Source organism: Entelurus aequoreus, linkage group LG12, assembly GCF_033978785.1.
Source record: "Entelurus aequoreus isolate RoL-2023_Sb linkage group LG12, RoL_Eaeq_v1.1, whole genome shotgun sequence".
In the NCBI taxonomy this organism is placed as follows: Eukaryota; Metazoa; Chordata; class Actinopteri; order Syngnathiformes; family Syngnathidae; genus Entelurus; species Entelurus aequoreus.
Window position 1 is genome coordinate 22,491,439 of NC_084742.1, and position 21,605 is coordinate 22,513,043.

At 39.8% G+C, this 21,605-nt stretch overlaps 1 protein-coding gene across 3 annotated transcripts in view; it reads right to left on the reverse strand.

Annotated features, from left to right (window-relative positions):
- Positions 1-2,146: 2,146 nt before the first annotated feature.
- The window catches only part of LOC133661762 (tetratricopeptide repeat protein 31-like), a 55,683-nt gene continuing 36,224 nt past the window's right edge, over positions 2,147-21,605 (reverse strand). For all 3 annotated transcript variants that reach the window (XM_062065226.1, XM_062065225.1, XM_062065227.1), the window contains 4 exons: positions 9,290-9,364; positions 9,091-9,193; positions 8,903-9,015; positions 2,147-3,811 (listed from right to left, as the gene is read on the reverse strand). In XM_062065226.1, the coding sequence (XP_061921210.1) occupies positions 3,736-3,811; positions 8,903-9,015; positions 9,091-9,193; positions 9,290-9,364 (367 nt within the window). In that variant the 3' untranslated portion in view covers positions 2,147-3,735. The remainder of the gene's footprint in view (positions 3,812-8,902; positions 9,016-9,090; positions 9,194-9,289; positions 9,365-21,605) is intronic.

The window sequence follows — 21,605 nt, forward strand, 5'->3', positions numbered from 1 at the left end:
CGCACATATATATACACACACACACATATATATATATATATATATATATATATATATATATATATATATATATATATATATATATATATATATATATATATATATATATATATATACTGAAAATGTGTACACACACACAGTACTGCACAGGTTGTAAAAAATATAAATGACCTCAATGTACTGCATGCGGTCAGGGGAGGCAGGCTTTGCTCATTAGAGATTAAAAAAAGGAATGGTAAAATTGTAACATAATAAATACTAATATTTTTGTTATAAATGTATATTGTCCTTTCTGTTCGATCCCATAACAACTTCCTGAGTACAATAGGTTTGATGTGCTCCTGTAGGCTGCTTTTGATGTTGACCAGTCCCAGGTGACTCAGCTGACACTAGTACTAAATGCAGAAATCTAAGGTGATGTTATTTTCAAATGGAAAAACGACTGCTATTGAACATTCCAAGAATATCAACTTATCATAAGGTTGAATTTGAAATGGTCATGACATATACAGTGTAAGTACGTGGGGATTGGTATTAATGAGAACTTGTCTTTTAAGTCACAACTAGAAAAACTTAAAGGCTAAACTTAAAATTAAATTGTTTTTTTTCTATACAAAACCGTCGATTCTGACCCCTGTTATGCCTTTGTTAGATTACGGAGACTTGCTTTTTATGAATGCACCCGACACTTATTTGAAAAAACTGTATATCATTGCGCCTTACATTTTATTACTGATTGTAGCAACCTTGTCCACCTCTGCACTTTTTACACAAAGGCAAACTGTCCATCTTTGTTGGTCCTCAGATTTTCTTGATGGACGGTTTCTATTCATAAATCTTGGTCTGGTTCCCCCTTATTTATGTACTTTAATGTGTAGAGACACCAGTCGCTACAGTTAAAGGTCACAAGACATCCTTGGCGTGTTGGTTCCTCCAGCCAACACAAGTCTTGGTAAAAAAAAAAAAAAAAGGCCTTTAGATTTGCTGCTCCATTCAATGGAATGAATTACAAAATGATTTGAGGCCACCTGAACTGATCACTTTGGTGGAATTTCAGGCCATTTTAAAGGACCAAGAAGCTGTTTCTATTTGGCACTGTACTTGTTTTTAGCTTGTTTTTAATTTGCTTTTTAAACATTTTACTTTTGATCTATTGCGTGACTTTAGGAAGGCCATTCTAAAACCTTAATTCTGGCCTGATTTAGCCATTCCTTTACCACTTTTGACTGTGTTTGGGGTCATTGTCCTGTTGGAACACCCAACTGCGCCCAAGACCCAACCTCCGGGCTGATGATTTTAGGTTGTCCTGAAGAATTTGGAGGTAATCCTCCTTTTTCATTGTCCCATTTACTCTTTGTAAAGCACCAGTTCCATTGGCAGCATAATACTACCACCACCATGTTTGACGGTAGGATTGGTGTTCCTGGGATTAAAGGCCTCCCCTTTTCTCCTCCAAACATACTGCTGGGTATTGTGGCCAAACAGCTCAATATTTGTTTCATCTGACATCACATGGATAAAGATAAGACCTTCTAGAGGAAAGTTGTGTGGTCAAGAGTGGTCAAAAATTCAACCAGAAGCTTGTGGACGGCTACCAAAAGCGCCATATTGCAGGGAAACTTGCCAAGGGACATGTAAACAAATATTAACATTGCTGTATGTATACTTTTGACCCAGTAGATTTGGTCACATTTTCAGTAGACCCATAATAAATTCATAAAAGAACCAAACTTCATGAATGTTTTTTGTGACCAACAAGTATTGTGCTCCAATTACTCTATCACAAAAAATTAAGAGTTGTAGAAATTATTGGAAACTCAATACACTCCTACACAAGTGTATGTAAACTTTTGACCACGACTGTATACACGCAAAATCCTCATTTAAATAAAGCAATCTGCACCACTTTACAATTGTACACAGTCTTAGTAAATCACATCATGCAACACGCCCACTAACAGTACACACTATTTTATAGATTGCTCACGATGTTTAGCGAGTGGTATTTGGATTTTAGTAAATCCGGCCCATATTGTAGCTAACAGCCAAATCCAATGAAAGAGGCAATGTTACTACTGTATCAGCACAGAAAAATAGTGCTTAAACAATAACACTGTAAAAAAAGATCCACAAAAATATTGTTTTTTGAATTTTTGTGCTTTATTTTACAATACCAATACTTATTTCATTGTCAATACAACTTTTTCTACAATGTCAAGTTTTTTTTCAATCCCAAAACTTACTGGCAGTGTTCTGTCTCCATACTTCAATAAAGTGGTTTCAAGGATGGCTTTTTAAGGGCAATATGGCCTAGAAATCATATTGCAATATACAGTATATTACAACCTTGTGATAATAGTATATATCACCAAATATTCTTTGGTATACAAATTGGAACATCATTTCAAAACAGGTTACACAGACTTGTCCTTTGGCTGATGATGTATGTAGAAACGAAAAGCGTCATTTTATATTTTCAGAAATGTAGTTTCTCTGTGTATTTTTCACTCTCCAAACTTATTCATCCACAAGTTTATTTCCTGTTCATAGCTGCTTAGTCTCCACTGTGACACAGTATGAGCTCGACTTTTGTTAAAGTGCACTTAACTCGTCCGTTGTTTTGCTACTTACATTTAGGCTAGCTCAGCGCTTAGTAATGCTTTTTGTGATCTCCTGCTCTCTCTTGCTCTGTGTGTTGCATGCTTAGCTATTCCTCGTCCTCCAGTGAGAATGCTGCTTGGAAGATATGTTAGTTATAAGATTGGTACCTTAGAAGGGTCTCTGCGCTGTGGAAGGACGTGTTTTAGCCACGCTAGCTAGCCATCTGTGTCAGGACACTTCTTTGTAATAACGACCTGTTTGGTGCAGGTTGTCAGTCTCCATTTTGCAGGACACGGCTATAATGTGTCTACAATCGTCGCGATAGGACATTTGCTATTCATATCTGTATCGTAGGTCAAATTTATATTGTAATATCATTGCGCAACCCTAAGTAGTTTCTTTATTTTATGCTATTCTCACTCTGACAGCCAATATGGAGGATTATAAATCGAAAGTCAGAAACTTTTCTGGGATTTCAGACAAAACAGAAGTTGATTAGACTTTTACAACAAAGTAACAGAGCTTCTCCTGGACAAGGAGAAGTTCTCCTGGACTTTGTATACAAATAAAAAGTAAGACCACAAATATTTTTTAGTTTTGCAGTAAAAGACACTTAGATTTGATAAAAAAATAAATTTTTTACCGAAAGTTAATTATGCTTTTTCCTGCGACCCCGAGAGGGACAAACTGTATAAAATGGATGGCTGGATGAATTTCTTATTCTCTGAATAAGCAAACTTTCTCAAGAATAAAAAAACAAGAATTTTGTGCCTCGTAAGCCATTCACCTCACTGATATACTGTATCGAAACACCTTATTGTCTTTATATAAATCTTAAAATGTTCAATATGAACATAAATGATTGGAATATTGCGGTGCTCCTTTAATTAGACAATCGTAAAATACTATTCAGTGTTTGAATAGGTCATACATGCTGCATCATCCATTGTTTAAAATACAAGATTGTAGAACATGGTTACCCAGTACATGGGAAAAACAGAGCAAGAACACCAACATTGATTCAACAAAAGTCAAATAAAAATACAAAACTAGTCATTTTAAACAGAAACATATAAAAATGTCTTAAATTTAGCGCAAATTGAACATGCTAAAAACAGAAATTAGGTACGCAATTCAGTATTTGGGGTAGCCTCTGGGGTCTGGAGGTGGTCTGTTGGAGTAGCCGTAGTAGCCTTTACCCACAGTTTGCCTACAAACAACACAATGAGTCCTTTTCAATAACAAATTTGCATCAACGTGTACTTTTCATGTTGCAGCCCCATACAGTGATTAAGTGTCAGTGACTTAATAATTCAAGTCAAGTCCGATCGAACAGTAGCAGGCATGGCATATGTAAAACTGACATTTAAAAAGGGTCCTAATAAAGGTTTGGAACAAAACAAACGGTCATATTGAAAAAAAATAAACATGATTTTATGTTAGAGATTATCGTAAAAAAAAATTTTTTTTCCAAATATTTTTATTGAATTTTGCAGACAATACAGCATGATGGATCATGGCAACAGCAAGTTGGAGTATCTGCACATTTTTCAATATGTAACATAAACCCCATCCCTTACAATACCCACCCACTTAATTCCCAAGGTAATTGTCGCCTAGTGCCCACAACAAATATAGACACACATGAATATATGCAAACTTAGCTTCAATCTAACAAACTATATTGAGGTAAATAAAGAGTAAATAAGGTAAAATAAATAAATAAATAATACATAAGATATACAATAAAATATAACGTAAAAGTAAATAAACACAAGGAATGAGGGTGGGGGGGGGGTCTTCAGCGGTCAGTTCTGTCTTAAGTTGTGTTACTCGAATCGCTTGGGGTGATGTCAAGCTTGTCCCTAATAAGGTCCAGGAGGGGGCCCCAAGTTTTATGGAAAGATGCCACAGATCCTTTCTGAGAGAACCGAAGCTTCTCTAATTGCAGACACCGCAAGACATCTTGTATCCAACTGTTATGGCTCGGCGGAGACGCAAGCTTCCATTTAAAAATAATTGTACGCCTAGCCAGCAGAGTCGTTAACGCAATGACATGATGAGCAGTTGCAGGTAAACCGTCCACCTGCGGAACGCCAAAAAGGGCAGTCAGCGGGCTGGGTGTTATTGTTCTATCAAGGGCCTGCCCGACAGTGTCAAAAATAGCAGACCAAAAACTTGAGAGTTTTGGGCACGTCCAGAACATATGCAAATGGTCAGCTGGGGATTGTCTACAGCGGTTACAAGCGTCGCTATGGTTGGGGTATATTTTAGCCAGTCTAGCATTAGTGAAATGTGCTTTATGTAGTATCTTACATTGTATTAGGCCATGCCTAGCGCATATAGATGATGAATGCACCAGCCTCAAAGCTTCTCTCCACCGCCCGTCAGGTATAGGTGCCCCAAGGTCATGCTCCCAGGATTCTCTGGCAGGTGAAGTGTTAAGTGGATTCAGAAAGCCGATTTCATTATATATTACAGATATCAAACGTCGTTTGTCAGAGTCAAAGGAGAGAAACCGATCAATTTCTGCTTCTGGGGGGCGGTTGGGAAAATTAGGAAATTGTTTTTTAATAAAATGCCTTATTTGAAGGTATCGAAAGAAATGTGTATTAGGTATATTGTATCTTGTTGACAGAGAAGCGAACGAAGAGAACACTCCATCGTGGTACAGGTCGTTGAGGATTTTAAGGCCGTTAGTCGACCAGGTGCGAAACGCAGAATCAGAGCAGGCAGGGATAAAGGCGGGATTGTTCAAAATCGGAGCACCGCTGGAAGCTTTGTGCAGGCCATGATGTTTCCTAAATTGAGTCCAAATTTTAATAGTATTTTTAACAACTGGGTTTAGGGAGGTCCCCAATGAACATAAGGGTAGCTGTGAGCAAATCACCGCGTGCAGGGAACCATTAGACGATGCTACCTCTATGTGAGCCCAAGGTGGACAGGCGGCTGGGGAGTCGCAGCGGACCCAGTACAGAAGTTTATTAATATTGCAGGCCCAAAAATCATTTCTCAAGTTTGGAAGTGCTAGACCACCCTCCGTCTTAGGGAGCTGTAGAATGGCTTTCCTAAGGCGGGCTGGCCTGTTTCGCCAAATGAAAGCAAGAAGTTGTTGATCAAGGCCAACAAAAAATGATTTGTTGAGACACATAGGGATGTGTTGAAAGAGATATAAAAATTTCGGAAGTAAAATCATTTTTATGAGGTTAATGCGGCCAACCAGGGATAGGGGGAGGGCAGCCCACCTGGACAAGTCCGATTTACATTTGTCTAACAGTGCTTGAAAGTTTTTACGAAACAGCTCTGTGGGAGAATTCGAGACAAACACGCCCAGATATATAAAACCGTCCTCCGAGATCCTAAAGGGGAATTGTGAGCGCGGGAGTGACCTTGCCAAATTATTCACAAAAAATAGTTCGCTCTTCTGAATATTCAGTTTGTACCCTGACAAACGACCGAACTGATGTAGAATCGATAGTATATGGGGAAGCGAGGACGATGGGTCCGAAACGAACAACAGAAGATCATCTGCATATAGGGAGAGCTTATGAACCCGACCGAAACGAGTGATACCCTTAAATTCCTCCGAATTCTTAAGCCAAATAGCAAGCGGTTCAATGGCTATATTAAACAGCAAGGGTGAAAGCGGACATCCCTGCCGGGTCCCACGCTGGAGAGGGAAGTAAGCTGAACGGATGCCGTTAGTATGTACGGAGGCAAGCGGAGTCTCGTACAGGACTCTAACCCAAGAAATAAATTTAGGATCAAAACCAAATTTCTCCATAATAAAAAATAAATAGCCCCACTCCACCCTTTCGAACGCCTTCTCTGCATCCAGCGCCACCACAACCTCCGGAGTATCAGATGGCGGAATGAGAACTATGTTCAACAATCTTCTGGTATTGAAGAATGGATGTCTCCCCAGCATGAAGCCTGTCTGATCGGCCGAAATTATTGAGGGCATCACGGTTTGAAGACGTGTAGAGAGAACTTTCGCCAGAATCTTGCAGTCCACGTTCAAAAGTGAGATCGGTCTGTAGTTACCACAAGAGGTAGCATCCCTGTCTTTCTTAAGAAGTAATGAAATGGAAGCCTCTGACAGAGTCCCTGGTAAGCGGCCGGCGTTGAAGGAATCATTGAACATTCTTGCTAAAATGGGGGATAACAGTAATGAGTAAGCCTTGTAAAATTCAACTGTGAAGCCATCAGGGCCGGGCGACTTTCCATTTTGCATAGATCGAATTGCCTCCTGTATCTCTGACGAGGAAATGGGTCTACCCAGCTCCCTGGCAATGTTTACATCAATGCAAGGATATGTTAATGAATCGAGGGGGTTGGGGCAAATCGCGGAGATAGGAGAACATTCAGAAGTGTATAATTTAGTGTAAAATTCAGAAAAACACTTATTAATATCAACTGGATCAGAAGTATAACTACCATCGGGTAGTCTAATTTTGGGAATCGACCGCGATGCGCAAGCAGCCCTGGCCCGTTGAGCTAAAAGTCGGCCGGCCTTGTCTCCATGTTCATAGAAGCATTGTTTGGATTGTCGCAGTTGTCTTTCTACTATGTGCGTTATCGTAAACTATTTAATACTGAATACAAAATAAATTATAAGCAAAAAAAAAACAACCTTTTACAGGAAAGGTTTTACAACAAAAATAGCGAACTGTTACAATAATGTAGTACTGTTAATATATTGCCTTATTATCATGATTTTAGGGGAATACAATTGGTCTTAATACAACGTAGCATCCTTTACACTGACGTTTTTGGAAAAGCTGCTGACTGAAAATTATGTGGTATAAAATAAATATGTAATATTTGATGATAAATAAATAAATCATATTTACAGTGATCTTTTTATCAGGAGATCTCAAAGAAGATACCAAATGTACTTTTGGTAAAAGGTAGATAAAATAAAAAATACAATTGTTATATGTATTAATATAACAAATATATTTAGTGTTACAAATTAAAATGCAATTTTTACAAAAAAAAGTTTTGCTTTCACTACAATTTCCTTTTATGACAAAGTCAAACGATTATTACTATATAATAATTAATTGTTATTTTGAAATTACATATAACACGTTAAGGTAAATAGCGCCTGTAAAGAGGTCGTTTGAAAATCATCTAAGACAGTGGTCCCCAACCGGTCCGTGGATCGATTGGTACCGGGCCGCACAAGAAATTTAAAAATTTAAAAAAAATGTTTTTAATTTTTTTTAATTAAATAAACATAGAAAACACAAGATACACTTACAATTAGTGCACTAACCCCCCCCCCCCCCCCCCCCAAAAAAAACCCTCCCCCATTTACACTTATTCACACTCATTCGCACAAAGGGGTTGCTTCTTTCTGTTATTAATATTTCTGGTTTCTACATAAAATATCAATATAGATCAATACAGTCTGCAGGGATACAGTCCGTAAGCACACATGATTGTATTTTTTTATGAAAAGAAAAACAAAAAAAAACATCCCCCTCGGTCCGTGGGACAAATTTTCAAGCGTTGACTGGTCCGCAGTTACAAAAAGGTTGGGGACCACTGATCTAAGATTTAAATAAAAAAAATAATTTGACTACGGCTACCAAACGTTTAAAACATTTATTGCGATGAATCGCATTTTGTCCAGTTAACTCGTAATTACGAATAATGACAGGTAGATCTAATTAATTACTTAATTAATTGTATTTGCCTTAGACATATCCTTTTTAAGTTTTTGACTGTATCAACATGGGACTGGACAATGTTTTTTTAAAGGCGTTTTAGATGTTAAATTGTGGTGTTTTGGGAGTGCCAAGCGGAGATTTAATTGATTTAAATTAATTTCAGATACATGTGTTTGAGTTACGAGCTCGGTTGTGGAACTAATTGAGCTTGTAAATTGAGGTACCACTGTACCTTATTAATACATGTTATTATGACGTTGTAATTTGGTTCATGAAAATGGTACAATTTATTGAATATCGAATACAAAATAGGTTACGAGAAAAAAAGATAAAATATCACAAGATGTTACGACAATTAAATATCCAGGAATGGTTGTCTGCTGAAGATTAAATTTTTACAAGAAAATGTCATTATATGACAATATCAAAATATTCTAAAATTGTATAATTATCTTGTACTCTTTATATATAATCCTATTATTTAATACCAAACTTGAATAATGGAATTTTATGAGTAAAATCGTCAAAATGATTTAATTCATTTCTAAATTGTCTGACTATTTAGGTCAATACAGGAGGCGCCTAGTACTTCCTGCAGTTGAGTAAACACTATGTATACTTACTGGTAATTGTTTCTGACATCTTGAGCCTTGAGGGCTGACCTGGAGATGCCCATACCAATTGGCATCCTGTCTGGGTATCGAACGCTGATATGGTTGCCCATCAGCTCAAAGTCCTGGTGAGACGTGAGCCTATATATTAGTTTGGTACAAAAATAGTGTTAAAAGTATTCCCAAAAGGTGACACTGACGTGAAATCTGCGTATAGCTTCTTGGCAGCTCTCCTGTTGTGTAAAGTTGATAAAGGCGCACTTTTTGGAGGTCAGGATCTTGATGCTGTGAACAAAGCCAGCCCTGCAGAAGTAGACAATTATTATTATTACTACAGCTATTAAAAAATAATCACTTTCATAGTGGTTGTTTTTGGTTGTGTTGTTTTGTTGGTCTAACTTGCTGAAAAGCTGGTTGAGGCAAGACTCAGTCACCGAAGTGCTTAAGCTCCCCACCCAGACTGGAAACAGCTCCCTGTTAGAAAAATAAACATTACATCATTACCTCCACCAAAAACAATTATTAAATGGAGGTGCAATATATAGTTTTTACATGTTTTTCATATTACAATAAAGTATTTAATATATATATATATATATATATATATATATATATATATATATATATATATATATATATATATATATATATATATATATATATATATATATATATATATATATATATATATATATATATATATATATATATATATATATATATATATTTGGGGTGGGCAAGTTAATGCATTAACTTCGAGTTAACGCATCAATCTATTAACGCCGACAATTTTTTTATCGCGCATTTGCGTATGTTGTTTACATGTTTTTATTTTGTTAACGCCTATTGCTGGCTCCTGCGGAACAAGAAGGTATGCCTTCCACATTGAAGCCAATATGAAATAGCTGTTTTCATCTAATTCTGGATGCATTCTGGACATCTGTGTTGGTGAATCTGTTACAATTATGTTCATTGCATTATGGAGAAAGAAGCTGAGCAAGCAAAGAAGAAAGTTCTCGGTGCAAAGCGGACGTATTTTGCGAAGGAAGTCAGCAGCAACACAACACAGCCGGTGTTTCATTGTTTACATTCCCGAAAGATGCAGTCAAGATCGAAGAACTCGGATAACAGAGACTCTAACCAGGAGGACTTTTGACTTCGATACACAGACGCCTGTAGAGAACTGGGAAAACACAGACTCTTACCAGGATTACTTTGATTTGGATGACAAAGACGCAGACGTGCTACCGTGAGTATGCAGCTTTGGCTTCCAAACATTTGATCGCTTTCCCGTACGTGCGCGTCACGTACGTAACTTTGTTTAAATATATATTTGCAGACGTATTTTGCGAAGGAAGACAGCAGCAACACAACACAGCCGGTGTTCCATTGTTTACATTCCCGAAAGATGCAGTCAAGATCGAAGAACTCGGATAACAGAGACTCTAACCAGGAGGACTTTTGACTTCGATACACAGACGCCTGTAGAGAACTGGGACAACACAGACTCTTACCAGGATTACTTTGATTTGGATGACAAAGATGCAGACGTGCTACCGTGAGTATGCAGCTTTGGCTTCCAAACATTTGATCGCTTTCCCGTACGTGCGCGTCACGTACGTAACTTTGTTTAAATATATAAGCTTTATGAACCTTGGGTTAGGTGAACGGTCTTTTGGGCTGAGTGATTGTGTGTGTTGATCAGGTGTTTGAATTGTATTGGCGTGTTCTATGGAGCTAGGAGCTAGCAGAGGAGCTAGGAGCTAGCATAAACACCTAGGTGTTTTTATGCAGGATTAATTTGTGGCATATTAAATATAAGCCTGGTTGTGTTGTGGCTAATAGAGTATATATATGTCTTGTGTTTATTTACTGTTTTAGTCATTCCCAGCTGAATATCAGGTACCGTGAGTAGCAGCTGCGCTTCCAAACATTTGATCGCTTGCCAGTACGTGCGCGTCACGTACGTTACTTTGTTTAAATATATAAGCTTTATGAACCTTGGGTTAGGTGAACGGTCTTTTGGGCTGAGTGATTGTGTGTGTTGTGCAGGTGTTTCAATTGGATTGGCGGCTTATATGGAGCTAGGAGCTAGCATAGGAGCTAGCATAGGAGCTAGGAGCTAACATAACAAACACTTAGGTGTTTTTATGCAGGATTAATTTGTGGCATATTAAATATAAGCCTGGTTGTGTTGTGGCTAATAGAGTATATATATGTCTTGTGTTTATTTACTGTTGTAGTCATTCGCAGCTGAATATCAGGTCACCCCCGGCTCTCACAGCATCTTCCCTATCTGAATCGCATCCACACCCCACTAGTCCTTCACTTGCACTTCACTCATCCACAAATCTTTCATCCTCGCTCAAATTAATGGGGAAATTGTCGCTTTCCCGGTCCGAATCTCTCTCACTTCATGCGGCCATCATTGTAAACAATAGGGAACTTTGCGTATATGTTCAATTGACTACGTCACGCTACTTCCGGTAGGGGCAAGCCTTTTTTTATCAGATACCAAAAGTTGCGATCTTTATCGTCGTTGTTCTATACTAAATCCTTTCAGCAAAAATATGGCAATATCGCGAAATGATCAAGTATGACACATAGAATAGATCTGCTATCCCCGTTTAAATAAAAAAAATTCATTTCACTAGGCCTTTAAATACCCTGGCAGTGGCAATAAACTTGAATGTTTGTATTGACATTTTTTGAGTTGATTTTCATAAAATATGCTATTTAACTGCTACTGTTTAACAAGTACTGATTTAAATTGTTGGCACAACAAATGTTTTGGCGCTTTTGTTCATATGGGAGAATATTCCAATGAAGGTGCACTACACACTACTTTTGAATTCATTATTGGGTTGTGCATATACAATGCAGTTAATCGTGATTAATCGGAGAAATAGTGTGATTAATTATGATTAAAATTTTTAATCGTTGCCCAGCCCTAATATATACATATATATATATACATATATATATACACATATATATATATATACATATATACACATATATATATATATATACATATATAGTCAAGAAAATAAGTATTTGAACACCCTGCTATTTTGCAAGTTCTCCCACTTAGAAATCATGGAGGGGTCTGAAATTTTCACGGTAGGTGCATGTCCACTGTATGAGACATAACCTAAAAAGAAAAATCCAGAAATCACAATCTATGATTTTTTAACAATTTATTCATGTGATACAGCTGAAAATAAGTATTTGAACACCTGTCTATCAGCTAGAATTCTGACCCTCAAAGACCTGTTAGTCCGCCTTTAAAAGTCCTCCTCCACTCCACTGTATTATCCTGAATCAGATGCACCTGTGTGAGGTCGTTAGCTGCATAAAGACACCTGTCCAGCCCATACAATCAGTAAGACCCAAACATTCAGCATGGCTAAGAGCAAAGAGCTGTCCAAAGACACCAGAGACAAAATTGTACAACTCCACAAGGATGGAAAGGGCTACGGAGAAATTGCCAAGCAGCTTGGTGAAAAAAGGTCCACTGTTGGAGCAATCATTAGAAAATGGAAGAAGCTAAACATGACGGTCAATCTCAATCGGAGTGGAGCCCCATGCAAGATATCACCTCGTGGGGTCTCAATGATGCTAAGAAAGGTGAGGAATCAGCCCAGGACTACACGGCAGGAATTGGTCAATGACCTGAAAAGAGCTGGGACCACTGTTTCCATGGTCACTGTTGGTAATACACTAAGACGTCATGGTTTGAAATCATGCATGGCACGGAAGGTTCCCCTGCTTAAACCAGCACATGTTAAGGCCCGTCTTAAGTTTGCCAATAACCATTTGGATGATCCAGAGGAGTCATGGGAGAAAGTTTTGTGGACAGATGAGACCAAAATTGACCTTTTTGGTCATAATTCCACTATGCGTGTTTGGTGGAAGAAAAATTATGCATACCATCCCAAGAACACCATCCCTACTGTGAAGCATGGGGGTGGTAGCATCATGCTTTCGGGGTGTTTTTCTGCTCATGGGACAGGACGACTGTACTGTATTAAGGAGAGGATGACTGCAGCCATGTATTGTGAGATTTTGGCCAAATACCTCCATCCCTCAGTCAGATCATTGAAGATGAGTCGTGGCTGGATCTTCCAACATGACAATGACCCAAAGCACAGAGCCAGGAAAACCAAGAAGTGGCTTCGTAAGAAGTCTCCAGACCTAAATCCAATTGAAAATCTTTGGAGGGAGCTGAAAGTCTGTGTTACTCAGTGACAGCCCAGAAACCTGACTGATCTAGAGAAGATCTGTGTGGAGGAGTGGGCAAAAATCCCTCCTGCAGTCTGTGCAAACCTGGTGAAGAACTACAGGAAACGTTTGACCTCTGTAATTGCAAACGAAGGCTACTCTACCAAATATTAATGTTGGTGTTCAAATACTTATTTTCAGCTTTATCACACAAATAAATTGTTAAAAAATCATAGATTGTGATTTCTGGATTTTTCGTTTTAGGTTATCTCTCATACAGTGGACCTGCACCTACCATGAAAATTTCAGACCCCTCCATGATTTTTAAGTGGGAGAACTTGCAAAATAGCAGGGTGTTCAAATACTTATTTTCTTGACTGTATATATACACATATATATATATACACACATATATATATATATATATATATACATATATATATATATATATATATATATATATATATATATATATATATATATATATATACATATATATATATATACACGCATATATATATACATATATATATATATATATACATATATATATATATATATACATATATATATATATACATATATATATATATATATATATATATATATATATACATATATATATATATATACATATATATATATATATATATATATATATACATATATATATATATATATATATATATATATATACATATATTTATATATATATATATATACATACAGTATATATATTAGAAGATAGCACCTTTTGTTTGAACCTACCCATTTTTCATGAGAGCAAAAGTATTGGAACATGTGACTGACAGGTGTGTTTTGTTGCCCAGGTGTCTCCTAATGACATTGATTATTCAAATAATAAATAGCACTGAATGTCTGAGCTCAGTTTCAGATTGGGTAGGATAGGTTTTCCCTGTGCAGACTGCATTGAGAGGTGCAACCAACATGAAAACCAGAGAGCTGTCTAGAGGTGAAAAAGAAGCAATTGTGAATCTGAGAGAAGATGGACAATCAATCAGAGCCATTGCACAAACATTGGCCATAGCCAGTACAACCATTTGGAATGTCCTGAAGAAAAAAGAAACCACTGGTGTACCGGTACTAAGCAACAGACGTCGAAAAGGTAGACCAAGGAAAACATCAGCAGTTGATGACCAAAACATTGTGAGAACTATCAAGAAAGACCCTAAAACAACTGTTAGTGACATCAGCAACAACCTCCAGAGGGCAGGAGTGAAGGTATCACAATCTACTGTTCGCAGAAGACTTCATGAACAGAAGTACAGAGGCTACACCGGAAGATGCAAACCACTCATTAGCAAAAAGAATAGGAAATTTGCCAAAAAGTACAGAGCTCAGCCTAAAAAATTCTGGGAAAAGGTTTTGTGGACTGATGAGAGAAAGATTAATTTCTTCCAAAGTGATGGAAAGGCGAACGTTTGGAGAAAGAAACGATCTGCTCATGATCCCAAACATACAAGCTCATCTGTGAAACACAACGGAGATAATGTCATGGCTTGGGCTTGCATGGCTTCTTCTGGGACTTCATCTTTATTGATTATGTAACACATGATGGCAGCACTCTTTCGGGACGTGGAACGTCTCTACGCTGGTGGGGAAGGAGCCTGAGCTGGTGCGAGAGGTGGAGCGCTACCGGTTGGATCTGGTGGGGCTTACCTCTACGCATAGCAAGGGCTCTGAAACCACACTCCTGGACAAGGGATGGACCTTGTTCACTTCTGGAGTTGCTCAGGGCGTGAGGGCACAGGCGGGTGTGGGGATACTCACGAGTCCCCGGCTGAGTGCCTGTACGTTGGAGTTCACCCCAGTGGACAAGAGGGTCGCCTCCCTTCGCCTTAGGGTTGGAGGGGGGAAAACTCTGACTGTTGTTTGTGCATACGCACCAAACAGGAGTTCAGAGTATTCAGCCTTCTTGGATACCTTGCATGGGGTCCTGTATGGGGCGCCGGCAGGGGATTCCATAGTCTTGCTGGGGGACTTCAACGCGCACGTGGGCAATGACAGTGATACTTGGACTGGCGTGATTGGGAGGAACGGTCTCCCTGATCTGAACCTGAGTGGTGGATTGTTATTGGACTTCTGTGCTAGTCACGGACTTGCGATAACAAACACCATGTTCAAGCATAAGGATGCTCATAGGTGTACCTGGTACCAGAGCACCCTAGGCCAAAGATCAATGATCGATTTTGTAATCGTATCAGCTGATCTGAGGCCGTATGTTTTGGACACTCGGGTGAAGAGAGGGGCTGAACTGTCAACTGATCACCATCTGGTGGTGAGTTGGGTTAGATGGCGGGGGAAACCTCTGGACAGACCTGGCAAACCCAAGCGTGTAGTGCGGGTGAACTGGGAACGTTTGGAGGAGTCCTCTGTCCGGAAGGACTTCAACTCCCACCTCCTGGCGGGACTTCTCTGCCGTCTCTGTGGAGGTTGGGGACATTGAACAGGAATGGGCAATGTTCAAAGCCTCTATTGCTAAAGCTGCAGCTGCGAGCTGTGGCCAGAAGGTCTTAGGTGCCTCAAGGGGCGGTAACCCTCGAACACCCTGGTGGACAGTGGTGGTCAGGGAAGCCGTCCGACTGAAGAAGGAGTCCTACCGGGGTATGTTATCCCGGGGGACTCCGGAGGCAGTTGCAAGGTACCGACGGGCCCGAAGGGCAGCGGCCGTGGCTGTGGACGAGGCTAAGCAGAGGGTGTGGGAGCAGTTCGGGGAATCCATGGAGAAGGACTATCGGGCGGCACCAAAGCTGTTCTGGAAGACCATACGGCACCTCAGGAGGGGGAAGCAGGGAACCATCCAAGCTGTGTACGGCAAGGATGGGACTTTGCTGACTTCAAGTGAGGAAGTCGTAGGGCGTTGGAAAGAGCACTTTGAGGAACTCCTGAACCCAAATACATCAGACACACCCTCCCTGATAGGAGCAGGGCCTGAGGATGATGGGGGATCGACGTCGATCTCTCGGGGTGAAGTCACTGAGGTAGTTAGACAACTCCACAGTGGCAAAGCTCCGGGGGTTGACGAGATCCGTCCAGAAATGCTGAAGGCTCTGGGTGTTGATGGGCTGTCTTGGTTGATACGCCTTTTCAACATTGCGTGGAAGTCTGGGACAGTGCCGAGGGAGTGGCAGACTGGGGTGGTGGTTCCCCTTTTCAAAAAGGGGGACCAGAGGGTGTGTGCTAATTACAGGGGTATCACACTACTCAGCCTCCCTGGGAAAGTTTACGCCAAGGTACTGGAAAGGAGGGTCCGGCCGATAGTCGAACCTCAGATTCAAGAGGAGCAATGTGGATTCCGTCCTGGTCGTGGAACAACTGACCAACTCTTCACGCTTGCGGGAATCCTGGAGAGGGCCTGGGAGTATGCCTATCCAGTCTACATGTGTTTTGTGGATTTGGAGAAGGCGTATGACCGCGTCCCTCGGGAGATCTTGTGGGAGGTGCTGAGGGAGTACGGAGTGAGGGGAACCCTGCTGAGGGCCATCCAATCTCTGTACAACCAAAGCGAGAGTTGTGTCCGGGTGCTTGGATGTAAGTCGGATCCGTTTCCAGTGGGGGTTGGTCTCCGCCAGGGCTGCGCTCTGTCACCTATCCTGTTTGTGATTTTCATGGACAGGATTTCTAGGCGGAGTCGTGGCCATGGCGGAGAGGGTATACGTCTCGGGGGGCTAAAGGTTGCGTCACTGCTGTTTGCAGATGATGTGGTCCTGATGGCACCTTCGGTTCGTGACCTTCAGCTCTCACTGGATCGGTTCGCAGCCGAGTGTTCAGCGGCTGGAATGAGGATCAGCATCTCCAAATCTGAGGCCATGGTTCTCAGCAGGAAACCGATGGTTTGTACAGTCCGGGTAGGGGACAGGACTCTGTCCCAGGTGGAGGAGTTTAAGTATCTCGGGGTCTTGTTCACGAGTGAGGGAAAGATGGAGAAGGAAATCAGCCGGAGAATCGGAGCAGCTGGGGCAGTATTGCAGTCTCTCTGCCGCACTGTTGTGACGAAACGGGAGCTGAGCCAGAAGGCAAAGCTCTCGGTCTACCGAGCTATCTACATTCCTACTCTCACCTATGGTCATGAAGTGTGGGTAATGACCGAAAGAATAAGATCGCGGATACAAGCGGCCGAAATGAGTTTCCTCAGAAGGGTGGCTGGCATCTCCCTTAGAGATAGGGTGAGAAGTGCAGTCACCCGAGAGAGACTCGGAGTAGAGCCGCTGCTCCTTCGCTTGGAAAGGAGCCAGCTTAGGTGGTTCGGGCATCTCGTGCGGATGCCTCACGAGCGTCTCCCTAGGGAGGTCCTGGTTGCACGTCCCACTGGGAGGAGGCCCCCCGGCAGGCCAAGGACCAGATGGGGGGATTACATCTCCTCTCTGGCCTGGGAACGCTTCGGGATTCCCCAGGAGGAAGTCGCAAATGTTGCTCTGGAGAGGGAAGTCTGGGGGTCTTTGCTGGAGCTGCTGTCCCCGCGACCCGATTCCGGATAAGCGGTTGAAGATGGATGGATGGATGGATGATGGCAGCAGCAAAATGGACTCAGAAACATTTTGTCTGCTAATTTAAAGAAAGATACAACCAAACTGATTGGGAGATCCTTAATCATGCAGCAAGATAACCACCCAAAACACACTGCCAAAACAACAAAGGAGCAAGAAGGGGCAAGAAGTGGAATGTTTTAGACTGGCCAAGTCAGTCTCCAGACTTAAACCACAATAGAGTCTCTGAGGAGACTGAAGGGAGTAACCCCCCAAAATAAACAACAACTGAAAGAGGCTGCGGTGAAAGCCTGGAAAAGCATCACAAAAGAAGAATGCAAACGTTTGGTGACGTCAATGGGTCACAGGCTTGATGCACTTATTGAAAGCAAAGGATTTGCAACTAAATATTAAGTCTTATTCACTTTAATCTATTTTAAGTTTATATGTTCCAATACTTTTGCTCACCTACAAATGTTGTGTTCCATTACAAATAATGCTATCTTCTAAGTTGTGTATCAAATCCAGATGTAAATACCTGGAAATAAAAGCTGAAATGTTGATCTCTTGTCTCATATTCATCTTTTAATGTCAAACCCAAATGTTTTCAGTCTACAACAAAAATAAAGGAATTGGCCTCAGTGTTTCAATTTTTGGAGGGCACTGTATATATACAGTCACGATCAAATGTTTACATACACTTGTAAAGAACATAATGTCATGGTTGTCTTGAGTTTCCAATCATTTCTACAACTCCTATTTTTTTGTGATTGAGTGATTGGAGCACATACTTGTTGGTCACAAAAAACATTCATGAAGTTTGGTTCTTTTATGAATTTAAAATGTGACCAAATCTGCTGGGTCAAAAGTATACATACAGCAATGTTAATATTTGGTTACATGTCCCTTGGCAAGTTTCCCTGCAATAAGGTGCTTTTGGTAGCCGACTGTACGTGTGTGTGTGTGTATATATATATATATATATATATATATATATATATATATATATATATACACATACATACATACATACATACACATACAGTATATATACATACAGGACTGTCTCAGAATATTAGAATATTGTGATAAAGTTCTTTATTTTCTGTAATGCAATTTAAAAAATTTAAAAAAAGTCATACATTCTGGATTCATTACACATCAACTGAAATATTGCAAACCTTTTATTATTTTAATATTGTTGATTATGGCATACAGCTTAAGAAAACTCAAAAATCCCATCTCAAAAAATTAGAATATTTCATCAGACCAAGTAAAAAAAAAAAGATTTATAACAGCAAAACAAAATCAAACATTTGAAAATGTCAATTAATGCACTCAGTACTTGGTTGGGAATCCTTTTGCACGGATTACTGCCATCAATGCGGCGTGGCATGGAGGCAATCAGCCTGTGGCATTGCTTAGGTGTTATGGATGCCCAGGATGCTTCAGTAGCGGCCTTTAGCTCATTTGCATTATTGGGTCTGATGTCTTTCAGCTTCTTCTTCACAATACCCCACAAATTCTCTATGGGTTTCAGCTCAGGGGAGTTGGCAGGCCAATCGAGGACAGTAATGCCATGGTCAGTACACCAGTTACTGGTGGTTTTGGCACTGTGGGAAGGTGCCAGATCATGCTGGAAAATGAAATCATCATCCCCATAGAGCTTTTCAACAGATGGAAGCATGTAGTGCTCTAAAATCTCTAGAAGCGTCTGACTTGGGCTATGGAAAAGAAGCACTGGACAGTTGCAGAGTGGTCCAGAGTCCTGTTTTCAGACGAAAGCAAGTTTTGTATTTCATTTGGAAGTCAAGGCGCTAGAGTCTGGAGGAAAGCTAGAGAGGAGCAAAATCCAAGTTGCTTGAAATCCAGTGTGAAGTTCCCGCAGTCAGCAATGGTTTGGGGAGCCATGTCAGCTGCTGGTGTTGGTCCACTGTGTTTCATCAAGTCCAGAGTCAATGCAGCTGTGTACCAAGAGATTTTAGAGCACTACATGCTTCCATCTGTTGAAAAGCTCTATGGAGATGATGATTTCATTTTCCAGCATGATCTGGCACCTGCCCACGGTGCCAAAACCACCAGTAACTGGTGTACTGACCATGGCATTACTGTCCTCGATTGGCCTGCCAACTCCCCTGACCTGAACCCCATAGAGAATTTGTGGGGTATTGTGAAGAAGAAGCTGAAAGACATCAGACCCGATAATGCAAATGAGCTAAAGGCTGCTATTGAAGCATCCTGGGCATCGATAACACCTCAGCAATGCTACAGGCTGATTGCCTCCATGCCACGGCACATTGATGCAGTAATCCGTGCAAAAAGATTCCCAACCAAGTACTGAGTGAATTAATTGACATTTTCAAATGTTTGATTTTGTTTTGCTATTATAAATCTTTTTTTTTTACTTGGTCTGAGGAAATGTTCTAATTTTTTGAGATGGGATTTTTGGGTTTTCTTAAGCTGTATGCCATAATCAGCAATATTAAAATAACAAAAGGCTTGCAATATTTCAATTGATGTGTAATGAATCCAGAATGTATGACTTTTTTTTTTTTTTTTTTTTTTTTTTTTTTTAAATTGCATTACAGAAAATAAAGAACTTTATCACAATATTCTAATTTTCTGAGACAGCCCTGTATATATACAGTATATAGGTGTAGATATACGCATATACGTGTATATATACACATATATATACACACACACACACAAATGTAAATATATATTTATACATACACAGATAAATATATGTTTATACACATATATATTTATTAGAAGTGTAACGGTATTGTAGCGGTTTCAAAATCATCAAACTAATGGTGTGACGTTTGAAACGAAACTTAGTGAGTGTAGTTATTTCTAGTGCTTTTACTATGGCCGGCCTAAAAATAAACTACATCTTCCGTAATCCTCTGCGCAGGGCGGGATAAGAGGGTAGGACTGGAGGGTTAGAGCGAGAAAGGGGAGAAAAAGAGTGATCGGAGTAATGTTTTTCATTGACATTTCCTGAACATGTCATCAAAGTCCATCAATAACATTTATGTTGTGTTGCTAAGAGACAAACAAATCTGTGCAAAAACATAACCTCTTTAGTGGAGGTGTGCGTACTAAAGCGCTTCGTCTTAAGCGTTTCAAAGCCAACACAGAGCAGGTCACGATGCACCACAGCTGAGGGAAAGCATCCGTTCGGAGCGCGGACTCTGCACACCGCACAAAATATTAGAAGCTACTTGTACACCATAACCCGGAAAATATATTTGAAGCCTGTGAAGCTAAACATCAATTGAGGTATTTACTAGGCTGACCATATTCTGAAATCCCAAAAAGAGGACACATATATGCGTGCCAAGGCGGGCAGCACGCTAGGTGAACATTTGCCAATGATACTCGAACTTGCTTTATAAGTAATATATTTATTTAAACAAAGCATTTTTTCTCCTCTGTTGACAGCAGTGTTGGCGCTAGGAATTTCAAAATGGGGTCCCAGGGACCCCATCAAGTCATAAAAATGGGGTCCCACGGTAAATTTTTGGGGTCCCACTTTTTTGTAAGCGTTTTGAAAACAAATGAAAAATGTATGCATTATCCTGTTATATCTCACATTCTATATTGTGTTTTGGAAAAAGGTTGTCATAAACGTTACTTAATTAATTAAAAAAGATAATACAAAAGAAAACCAATGTGCATGCATATGTAAATGTATTCAGTTATAAACATTCATTCACTTTCTTCTTTCCTTCATAGATCTAAACTTTACCGCTGCTGGTAGTTTTTTCTATGTTTTTATTTAATAAGTTGTATGTGTATTTATTTCAGTATAAAAGTGTAAAAAGTGTTTTGCTTGGGTCATGAAATGATGATAATGGTGTGCCAGGGCATACATACATTTTATATTTAACGCTTAAATCTCTGGAGTCTACATCAACTTCACATCTATTCCTCATTTCAAAATGTTTTAGTTTTTTTATGTTGTTTTTTTTGTTTGTTTGTTTTCTGCCCTTTTT